This window comes from the organism of the source record quoted next, unplaced genomic scaffold, assembly GCF_019419815.1.
Source record: "Pyrus x bretschneideri cultivar Hongxiangsu unplaced genomic scaffold, Pyrus_bretschneideri_v1 Contig2, whole genome shotgun sequence".
Lineage (NCBI taxonomy): Eukaryota > Viridiplantae > Streptophyta > Magnoliopsida > Rosales > Rosaceae > Pyrus > Pyrus x bretschneideri.
The window spans coordinates 1,173,492-1,184,544 of record NW_025999501.1 but is presented as its reverse complement, the minus strand read 5'-3'; the positions used below and the strand labels follow the sequence as shown (position 1 = coordinate 1,184,544).

At 35.5% G+C, this 11,053-nt stretch overlaps 1 protein-coding gene and 1 non-coding gene across 4 annotated transcripts; both read left to right on the top strand.

Annotated features, from left to right (window-relative positions):
* The first annotated feature begins 5,022 nt into the window (after window positions 1-5,022).
* On the top strand, window positions 5,023-8,527 carry LOC103956694 (DNA-directed RNA polymerase III subunit RPC7). Of its 3 annotated transcripts, XR_007257946.1 has the most exons (11): window positions 5,023-5,259; window positions 5,349-5,445; window positions 5,547-5,697; window positions 6,501-6,620; window positions 6,739-6,792; window positions 6,908-6,951; window positions 7,126-7,236; window positions 7,544-7,598; window positions 7,707-7,776; window positions 7,992-8,290; window positions 8,400-8,527. XR_007257946.1 is itself a non-coding variant. In XM_018649738.2 (9 exons), exons 2-9 carry the CDS (start codon window positions 5,353-5,355, stop codon window positions 7,721-7,723), a joined length of 645 nt encoding a protein of 214 aa, XP_018505254.1. In that variant the 5' UTR covers window positions 5,023-5,259; window positions 5,349-5,352; the 3' UTR covers window positions 7,724-7,978. The 3 variants fall into 3 exon arrangements, 1 of the variants encoding a protein (XP_018505254.1); XR_007257945.1 differs by lacking the exon at window positions 8,400-8,527 and having other exon boundaries at window positions 7,992-8,349; XM_018649738.2 differs by lacking the exons at window positions 7,992-8,290; window positions 8,400-8,527 and having other exon boundaries at window positions 7,707-7,978.
* Window positions 8,528-9,251: 724 nt separating this feature from the next.
* On the top strand, window positions 9,252-9,399 carry LOC125476983. Its single transcript, XR_007258259.1, has one exon. It is a non-coding gene; the product is annotated as a small nucleolar RNA snoR135 (small nucleolar RNA).
* Window positions 9,400-11,053: the final 1,654 nt, after the last annotated feature.

Genomic DNA, 11,053 nt, shown 5'->3' with positions numbered 1-11,053 from the left:
GGTATTTATTTATAATCTATTTCATCCATCCATCATCATATCTTCTCCACAAGGTAACCCCTTTTTTATTATATTAATTAGCTAATTAATTGATTAATTATTCAATTAATTTGCTAATTAAACACAAATCATGAACTTGACCCACAAATTCATCCAAGTGGCCAGTCCATCTCCTCCTAAGGTGGCCGGCCCCACCTTCTATATAAACACCTTCATTCTCTCCAAAACTTAATTCCAATTCTCTGGCTAAATTCTCCAAAGGAGGAAGAAATTTGCATCCACACTAACTATCATCATTAAAGCTCCTAAACATGAAATAAAGAAAAAGGAAGGAGGCACGTGGGGCTATGAGGCTAGGGTTTGAAGCTACTAAAGAAAATAATAATAAAAGGTGTGGGCTGTTGCAATATATACGGTAAGTTTACAGAATTTGCAATGCACGTGCTTTTGTGAGGTTATTTTTTGTTTTTTATTTTATTTATTTATTTATTTTTGTCCTTATCATTAAATAAAATTATAGGATGATTTTTTTGTTAAAATGCAAACTTTTGAAGTCCTTTTCATTAATTTTCTTTAAAATAAAAGGAAATGGGAGAATGGAAGTATAGAAGACGACGTCCGAAGAAGCAAAGAGAATCAAAACGAAAGTATGATTCCTTTTGTTGACCTGCAACATGGGTAACAATTCCCAGCTCTCTTTGTTATTTCCATAGCTGCTTTGTATCAATCTTTCTTATTACTTTTAATACTATACATTGGGTGTGTTGATCGAAATATCATGTTTTAGGTTTTGGGTAAAAAAATTCAATTCCTTGTTAATTATTGAGTATAATTGAAATCAAAGTTGTAAACATGATTTTGAATTGTACGGAAGTATTCTGAAGTTATACTTGGATTAGAAGAGTATGGGTTCTAAGTTGCAGGGAACTTAGAAAAACTATGTTTCAACTTTCAAGTAGCCTATTTGGCTCTTTGTTTCTATGTCCTTATGGATTCCTTTTGATCCATTAATATGTGTTTTTGAAACTAGACATGTCCATGATCAAAGCCCATTTGATTTCACTTAATTTTGTTGAGTTTTGATATGTTAAAACCATGTACAAACTTGAGTCACGAAGCTTCCAGACAGCAGCAAATACTGGGTTTCTAGTTTCGAGGCTCTTTTTGCATCTTGCATCACTTTCAACTTAGAACCCTGTTTCCTACAAATCTTATATGCTCTTAATGTACTTAAAACAAGCTTCAAATCCCATGTAAGTTTGCATCATTTGTTATAGTTATGGGTGTTCAAAATTGGGCTTAATCTTGGTTGACTAAAACTGTTTTTCTGCGACTTTTGTGGAGATGAGGCTGCTGCTTTTGCAATGTTCATTCTTCTCACAATTTTATTTATAGTTTACTTATCTATATTGAGTTTGTGTTTAAACCACTTGATAAGGTTACGTATGTGGTACCAAAAGAACCATTTTCTTATACAATTATGTGACAATGTATTTATGTACTGAGGCATTTATAATTTCTCCTACACATATTTCACTTTTCTTGTAAAAAGTATACCTATATCCACTGCAATTCACAATCTATTTTATACATATATTTCCACACTGGTGATAGTTGTTATTAATATCTATTTTTCCAAATCATTTTATATCTATGTAAGTATATGTAAATATGCATTCTTCACTTATTCAGGTTGTGTAATACATATTTGTATATTTATGCATAAGCATGCATGTTCTTGAACTACACCAAAATAGCCTTTACGTTCGTAAATCTTTTTCATATGCTGCTGCAGCTGCTATGTAATCCTTGTGTTAGTAACTAAGAACAATGCTTAGGAATCCAGGTAGTGAAAATACGACATATTTTTATGGAAATTGATTATATTTAACTTCGTGAAATGTTATATTATTTATCTCATTGGTTGATTACTCTAGTTGGATGCTACTTGAATGCGTGCAGATCATTGGATCACTTGGATAAGAACTGAACTATCGGTTTTGTTGGATATTTATTGGTTTGATTACGGCTTGCGTACACACACACACACACACACACACACATATATATGTATGTATGTATATGTATGTATATGTATGTATATATATGTATGTATATGTATGTATATGTATGTATAAGATGGAATCCTTATCATGCATTGCAGTAATGAGAGGAATGGTTGGTGAACTACGAATGACTTGATCCCATCTTAGAGTACGTAGGTAGTCTAATATAGAGGTTAGATGTAACCATATGCTTAAAGAAAAATTACTACACTATTGACACATTGATTCGTGTGTTGATCATGTCTCGGAGGTGGGGCATGAAAGATGAAAAGGTATGTGATGATATCATGTGTCAATCCTGGACTTATCTCAGGATCAGGAAGTGACACATTTTCTCCGGCCTTGGTGCGCGAGAAGTGTTCATTCTCGCTTGGCCCACAGGCACGTGCACGTTCACGGTTGGATCCACACTTTGACGAACACTCAAGGCCTGAATTCAGGCGCAGTGTCCACTGGCGACTTGGCTTGTAAAGAGTTCCTCCCACCTCACACCAAAACAGGCAACAAGGGGAATGTGAAGAACTCAAGGACATTCAGGCTCAAGTTCAACTGACACTCAAGACTGAGCGCAACCACGAGTTGCCTACTCGCCAGCCAAAGATGAACAAAGTGTACTACAGCTGCAACACGGACGAGCAAACCTCTGAAAGAGCAGCACAGATTTGTAGACTATACCGCCAGAGGCGCCACCGCCCTAGCAGAGGCATATCCAGGAAAAAGTAGAAAATTTCAGGCTCAAGATCAACTGGAAACCAACACAATGCGCAGTTGTCAACCAGAGAAGGATGACGTTTACTGTAGTCGCAATATAGACAAGCAGACTGCCGTGAAGAGCATCACAAATCTGCAGACCATTGCCAAGGACAGTCGATGGCACCATTGCCCAGCAGAGGCAGATCCAGGAGGAAGTAGAAAGGCTCTTAACTAAGTGATTGCGTGATTTCAATCGCATTGTGACCATGGATGAAGCGCATCCAAAGCATATCCAAGGGATCCTGGGTACAAAATTCCCAACCATAGATCCAAAGTCTGACCATACAAGCAACTGCTCTCAACGGACTTTTCTCTCGATCTACCGCCCGATGCAGACTTTTTTTTCAAAACTCTAAAGAAGGCGCAGAAGAACAATTGGGAAAAGTGCGGAAAGGCAGTCCAAATTTTGTAGCAGTACCTGACTTCACGTCATTTACTATCCGAGCCAAAAGCAAAAGAGGAACACAAACCATCTACGAAAAAGAAGCGGGGGCGCGGGGGGGGGTAATGCGAACCATCTAACTTCTCTTTGTCATCAGACAATAAGCGTGCAAAGCTTGAAGGGACGAGTTGGTGTTCTGATGTCAGTTAAGGGTCTATGCAATTGTCTCAAAATACGCCAAAACTTACCTATCATTTTAGAAAAGTTGTGCTACTTTTCGTTTTAGATAATTGTTGCGTTATCTGTGTGAAAAATCATGCCTGTATGGTGTTTGTATTGCAGAATTAATGTATATATCTTATTACCATATACTCATCTTCCTTTGTCTTCTTTCCGGTTTTCCCAAATTGAATTTCTTCTCTTCATTTACCCAGTTGTTAAATTTACATTTTGTCCATATCTTTTCTTACATGCGCAGGTGAAGCATGTCGATGTGCTCAACAACAAAAGTCTGAGAATTCGAGGAGAGGTACGTTGTATTTCAAGTACATGTTCTATTTTCCTTCTAAAAAGCTTCATTTCATTTCTTTACAGCTCAGCAAGGAGACCTGGCCATCTTTCTTATTGTTATTTAATGGGCGTTTTGGATCAATATCTGGATTTTGAAAAAAATGGTTATCAATAATTATGAAGAAGACATAAGAATCTGCTATGGTTACGTTCTTTTTTTTTTTTCAGATTCTTCAATTTTCAATAATTGTTGCCTTTATTTTCATTATTTCGGTTTCCTAATTAATTTGAGAAAATTTGGATACCAATTTAGTGTTCTTTTAGTGTAGAAAAGATAATGAGTCTTATGTGTCGTACACAAGATATTTCCATATTTATAAAAGGACTTTAGAGGCACATAGCACCCTTGATTAAAAAAAGAAAAGAAAATGAGGACGTGCATAAAGGCTAGTAGAAGAAAAAAACAAGGATATTAATTATAAAAATTATAAGTGGAATATAGGATATATGAAATACAAAAAGTTGAAATGGCAAAGCGAATTTTAGAAGTGGTGGTCTTTCATGAGCAAGACAATGGTTTTACATGTTTTCAAACGCCGAGTGGGTGGGAGCTGAGCCGCTGAGGATTGAACTCGGACACTCTCACACCCTTAAGCGAAAATCATACCACTAGACTTTATGAATTGTTCAACAAAAATTAAATGGGAAACCTTAATAACAAGGTTTCGTGGTGTAATTGTTCTACAAAAATTAATTGCGAAAATTATTCCCAAATTTAGTAGCCAACTTGTTAATATGTTATATTAACTAGATCTGATGTGCTCTCTCTGTGCCTTTGAATTTGAATCCCTCGAGATTTTGTTAAAGTACAATGTCTCTTGTAGATACAAAAGTAAGAGCAAAGTCTCGGTCATTGTGTTGTAATTATTTTTTCCCAAATTGACAGACATTACCAAATGACATACTATACTTATGAATGTAAGATTTGTGAAGTAATCAATTAACTGTAAGCACAGACAAGAGCAAATAGTGGATTGTCCTTGTTGATAATGCCCTTTCTTTAACTCACTGTGTCACGGTTCAAACCTCCCAACTTGTTTTAATACAAGTAATAATACTATAATTTACACACAAAAAATGAGAGATGATTTGAACACGAGACATATTAGGTTGAAGGGGAAAACTCTTACCCTCGCTCCCTCCTATTAATTCCTAAAGCCCATATAAGTTACTTTTGTTACAGCCCAATACTTGATTAAAGTCCATTAAATGGTTTAAGGACCAATAGGCATATTCCCTCATCTTTCTTTTATTTTTGTCTCACTTCTGTCCTTTTCTTCTCTCAACGACTCTCTTCGTTTTCTCTGCTCAGCTCCCAAATCAAATCAAAGGAGAGTGAATCAAGCCCATATCGCACTCTCAATAGTTATCTGCTCCCTTCTCTCTTTGCTGCCTCCTTTTTCTCTTCTGTCTTCGACATAAATCTTGCCTCCCGCGGTAGAGTCGAACTTCTACCCTTCTCAGTAGTCACTGCCTCTGCAGAAATTGGTAATATTATTTTGCCGAATTTTCGTTTTTTTTTTTTTTTTTTGCGTTAATGTCTATTGAGTAATTCCTGGTTGCATTTGTATGTGAAGTTCAATGGCATACAGAGGGCGCGGCCGCGGACGCGGTGGATTTTCGGGTGGTGGCGGTTTTGGCTTTGCTAAGCAAGAGCCCTTTGTGCTTTTTCCTGTGGGCTTTTGTTGCTGCAGTTTTTGCATATGTTTGGCAGTTTGCTAGGTTTCCCTGAATCAGAGGCTTTCCATATTTAACGTCGAAGCTTTTCCTTGCAGGACATTGATTTGCCTATTCCCAAAGGTATATCTGATCTACAGCAAAAAACGGACGCTGTTATTGAGGAAGAAAACTTAATCAATCAAACTCGCAAGTTCCAAAAAATTTGGAAAGACTCTCCTTATTATCTTGAGCAAAGCACTTCGAATGGTTAGCATGATGTTCTTTGGAGTCCATTATTCTTTTTCATTTATGCAAGATAGTGGAATAAGCAATCTATGAAGCATGTGTATTTCCCTTTCTTTCTCTCGATAAGATATGTATCATGGTCATTCTTTTGATGTTGCGGAGAGCATTTTCGTTGTTCTGGTATGTTTCAACTCGTTAAATAGATTAGCAACGCTGTAGAGATGCTTGTATGGTGTGTACGGGTAAACTTCTGTATACGTAGTTCCGATGCAATTCGCACACATGTGTTGGAAAGCTTTGATCTTAAAAAATAGTCAAACAATATGGATATGGTTGGAGATGAATACATATTTATAACGAATGTGAAATTGATCTCATCAAGATTTTACAGTAAGATGTAAGGGGAAGTTCACGCATCCCTTCCAAAAACAACACATTTTCTTCTGTTTGTGGCCATTATGAAAAGTGGCACACAATCATCAAATGTTTAATCAAAGAAGATTCATAATTCACAATAATTTGTAACATTCGTTGTCCTCAAAATGATATTTTTTGCAAGCGGCACTGCTCCTATTTCGTGTTCACAATATATGTTTTAAGCTGATTTTTGCTATAGTTGCATTATATCCGACATATGAACGCTTGTACTTTTCTTTATTCCTACAAGTTACAGCCTGTCAGTTCGTTAAAAATATAGGTCCGTACTGGCATTTTATTCGAATACCGTATTACTTCTGATTTGATTCTTAATCATTTTTTGGCTTCTTTTGTAATCATAGCAGGTTATGTTTGATAATATATACTTCTTGAACATGTGGTTGCAGAGAGGCAAAACGAAGATGTAGAAAGATATTCTGACAGAAGAAAGCCAAAAACCACGATAAGACGCGGTTCTCTTTTTAGTATATTGGAGCTCAAGGGATTTCCTCAAGAACTGACTGGAGGTCTCTTACTCTAAATAGCCATACTAAAAAAAAAATTGGAATAGTATTCAGAATGCTATATTTTGTTTTATGTTGTCTTCATGCTTTTTACATTCATGCTGATGCAATGGTGTATCAGGTTCAAGGGTGCAGCAGCCAGGTCGAAAGAGAGTTCGATGGAATCCTAACTCAGGTCTTATGAGATTAGATGCTTTCCTTTTTGTGCTGTCTTCTATCATATGTTTTTGTGTTTTTCTCTGTTCGTTAGGAATTTTGAACATAACTGATTAAAAATATCGCTCTAACAGGGCTGGAGAAGTTGGATTTATTTGAAAAGCTCGAGCAGCGTCAGGTATGAGAAAGTCTTTAGTCTCTCTAACTACAATACTTTGGGTCAAAGATCACTCTATCAACATTTGTTTATGAAAAGAATCTATTATATGTGTTCTAAAGATTTTTCTTATCATTGGTAGTTTAATTTTTGTACGCATTAACTTTCTTTGCCAATAACGTTTCTCCTTTGTAGGGCCAAAATGATACAAAAGAAAAGAAAGAAGGTGAAGGTGAGGATGAAGATGAAAATGAAGAGGAGGAGGAACAAGAGGAGGAGGACTTTAGTGATGATGATTATTATAAGGTTCGTAAAAGAAATATTGGGTCTTATATGTTTATTAGATTTTTAAATCATCTATACTAATCACTTCAAAATGGTCATTCGTTGTACTTTGTTTATGTTCATCGTTACGATTTTCATTGCTTATATTTGCTACCTGATTCCTCACTTGTTCAGAAATAGGAGGCATGTTGGTACAGAATGGATAAGGGCTATTTTAATTTAGTTTCATGTATAATTTGTTTCCGTTCTTATTATTTTCTTGTTTCTAGTAGGATTAGGACCATGTGTGGGAAAACAAAATATTTCTGATCAACCTATGGTCTTGCAGGGCTTTGATGTTGATGATGATGAAGATGATTATAATATGGAAGATGACGGTGACGGTAGGAACCATTCATCTGATCCACTGCAATTTTTATCACACTATAGCATGGAATAATTGAGCTTGTGAATTTACTAATAAGCTTACCCTTTTCGTTTGAATGATGCAGACGAACCCCTTTTATAGTGAGAAGGTGTTGCATACGATGTGTTCATCTCATTTCTCTTCGATCAAATGGGGTATGGCTGTGCAATCAGTTACTAATTTTTTGGTACAAACGTCTTGTTCTTCGAGTAAATGATGTCTTAGTCTGCCAACTTTACAGCTTTATTTTGGACCTTCTAGTGTTTACCAGATCGGTCATGCATTGACGTTGTGTATTGTCGTAGACAGTTACAGATAGAAAATAGGATTTGATGGAAGGTAATTTTCTTGAGTTTCTACTGTTTTGTAGTTTGCTCTTGAATCCAAGTTTTTAGACTCCGAGAACATAAAAAATCGAAGTCAGTGCTTGGTAAGGCTGTTTCCAAACAACTCCTCTGAGTCCAATCTAGCCCCACTGCTTTAGGATCGGCCTCTGAAGACTTCGCCCAAACAACAGCGCCGCTTGCCGTCAACCTGGTTATCTTCCTATGTCGAACAACTTTCAACGGCACGGGGACTGGAGAAGCTTTTCTCCGACGTCTACGTCCGCTTGGGATCTTGCCATTGCATGTGTATGGCTTAATAAGCAAGAATAGTGATCGTATTTAGGTCCATCTTAAATTCACATGGCACCAATGAGTTCACGGAGTGAGACATAAAAAAACAGTTAACTAGATAATTAAGCGGGATTTAAAGAATAAACCAAATCGTTATTTAGGTCCATCTTAAATTCACATGGCACCAATGAGTTCACGGAGTGAGACATAAAAAAACAGTTAACTAGATAATTAAGCGGGATTTAAAGAATAAACCAAATCGTTACGGCCCCAAATTGCCAGAGTGAAAGTATAATTAACCTTATACTAAAATTATTGAAGTGCATAAACATGACTACTTTATGCTACAACGAAGAAGCACCATTTGCAATAGAACTCGTATGACTTGCTAAAACACAAAGATGAAAGTTTTCTGCACACATAAAGTTTTGATAAAATGCTATGAATTTCCTTAAAAAAATCATCATTTCAAGATAAGAGGTATTGATCCTTATCGACAAATATTATTTAACTCCTTACATAAATTAAACAAATTGATTTTCATCATGAGGATGTTATTTGTTACCATATATAATGGTCTCCAAATCGTAGACAACCTTAAGAGGATGATAAAGAGAAGAATCGATTTCAATTATGACGTTCGTACAATGAAATGATGTCATATCTTTATATAATGAGAAGTGACTTGTTTACATATAAGAACATGGCCAAGTATTGATCCTTGTGGAATAAACAGTAAGAATTAATTCGGGACAACCGGGCTGGACTTAGGGTAACTGAAAATGAAAGCCCACAAAATGGATTTGAAGGGATATTTTGGTAAATCAAACATGGGCCACAAAACCCTAGTGTGATTTGCTTTGCATTTCACCTCCTATATATACAGGCCGCACACTCTCATTCTCTCATCCTCCTCCTCTTCTACTCTCCGTGTGAGCCTGCAAAATCCTCTATGATTTGTTTTTATAAATGTATTTTTGTTTGAGTTTGATGAGTAAATATGATATAAAAAGCAAGCAGGGATTGTGTGTATCGGCGTAGTGCTAGAATCAATGCACTCTGATCCGAAAGAGTTCCCTGCAACATCAAATCAAAAGGGGAAGGTGGGCAGTTGTTCTTCATCCGCCTGTTGAAATTTCAACAATCATCTTCCCCATATTCCTTTCTTTTCTTTTACTAACCCTCTCTCGTAATTAAGGTTCCTGGGTTTTGATTCGTTTGTTACTTTTTATTCCATGTTTATGTATGATTAAAATTGAATTTATAGGCTATATTAGCTTGAAATTGTTTCTCGAATTTGGGTTTCTCTCTGTTCTCGTTGTGATTATTGAAGCTCAAATCTGGATCAAAGAGTTTCTTAAATACAATTAACAAAAACACGAGTATTAAATGGGTAATATTGATTTTTTTTTTTTTCCTTTTATTTTTGTAGGAATGGTAAATTGCTGGAAAGACGATCATGAAAAATATATTGAAAATGCTCGTAATTTAGGGTTTTTGGGAAAGATATGTTGAAAATGCTCGTAATTTAGGGTTTTTGGGTTAGGCTGAACTGCAAAGACAGGGCCCCTATTGGGCCACATTGGAAGAAGACTTGGATTTGAGCATATATATTGTTCTTATAATTGGGCCTATTTTAACGTATTTGATGCAGACTGGTTTGCTATCTTCTGGGCTTTGGTCTATACTCGACCAAAAAATATTTAACAATACTTGAACGTGAATTTATTTTCACTCCTTATCAAATTGTAACCATGAGACTGACTAAGAGTTCGTTTGAATGTAATTTTAAAATAATTGAAAGTATTTTTGGTAAAAATATTTTTGGAAACAATCCTTAGTAAAACTACTAATAAATCTTAGAAAGCACCTTAAATTGCTTCTTAAAGAAGTATATAACCAGTGCTTCTTGTAGAAAAGCACTTAAAGTGTTTTTTGAACCTAAAAGTATTTTTTCTAAAAACGCTTTCAATCATTTAAAAAACACGTCTAAATAACTCCTAAATCAAATAGAATGACGAACTACAAGTTAACCAGAACTAGTATGGTTTGATATGGTGCGGTTTTGGGGTAAAATTCAAAATGAAATTGAAATTTATTTCGGTTTGGTTTTACAATGTGAATTGGAATAGAACTGAACCATTTGGTTTTGGTCTGTTTTGGTTTCAAATAGTTTTGTTTTTCGGGTTGGGCCTAAATTTTGGGCCTATTAAAAATTGATTTCAATAAAAGTGTTCAACATTCAAACAAACTCAATAGTCCAAAACTTAGTCACTTCCAAACTAAATGCTTTATAGCATTAATACAAATCAATTAAAAAAAAATTCATGATCACCATATTGAGGACGAGGAGCGATTCGTTTGGAGATTGGTTGGGATTGGTCGTGATTTGCAGTGTGACTATATGATAGGGCAGAATGAATGAATGAAAGAGACGAAAAGGACGGGGCAGTAGAGGATGTGAGAGGAGGAGATATATGTGTGTTGTCGAGACTTGAATTGGTATCAACTCAAATAGTCTAGGCATGTTATGATATGGTTGAGTCCACACTAAATGTATAGACTCAACCAAATAACCAATTACCCCCAATACCTAATTAGCGATTAAATTAAAAAAAAAAAGTTATATTAAGCGTCTCAGTTCATTTTCAGTTCGGTTTCAAAAATTAGGAAATGAAATCATTTAGTTTGCTGTTCAGTTCCTATTAGGAACTAAAGTTATTTAGTTTGCAGTTTGGTTTCAAAACCGCAAAAAATGAACCATTTAGTGCAGTCTAATTTAGTCTATTCCGTTTCAATTTTCGATTTCAAAATG

Excerpts from the sequence above, each read along its gene's own strand:
- LOC103956694 (XM_018649738.2), top strand. The coding sequence starts at position 5,353 with ATGGCATACAGAGGGCGCGGCCGCGGACGCGGTGGATTTTCGGGTGGT. Across the intron at positions 6,793-6,907 it reads TCGATGGAATCCTAACTCAG|GGCTGGAGAAGTTGGATTTA; the intron begins GTCTTATGAGAT and ends TCGCTCTAACAG. Across the intron at positions 7,237-7,543 it reads GTGATGATGATTATTATAAG|GGCTTTGATGTTGATGATGA; the intron begins GTTCGTAAAAGA and ends ATGGTCTTGCAG.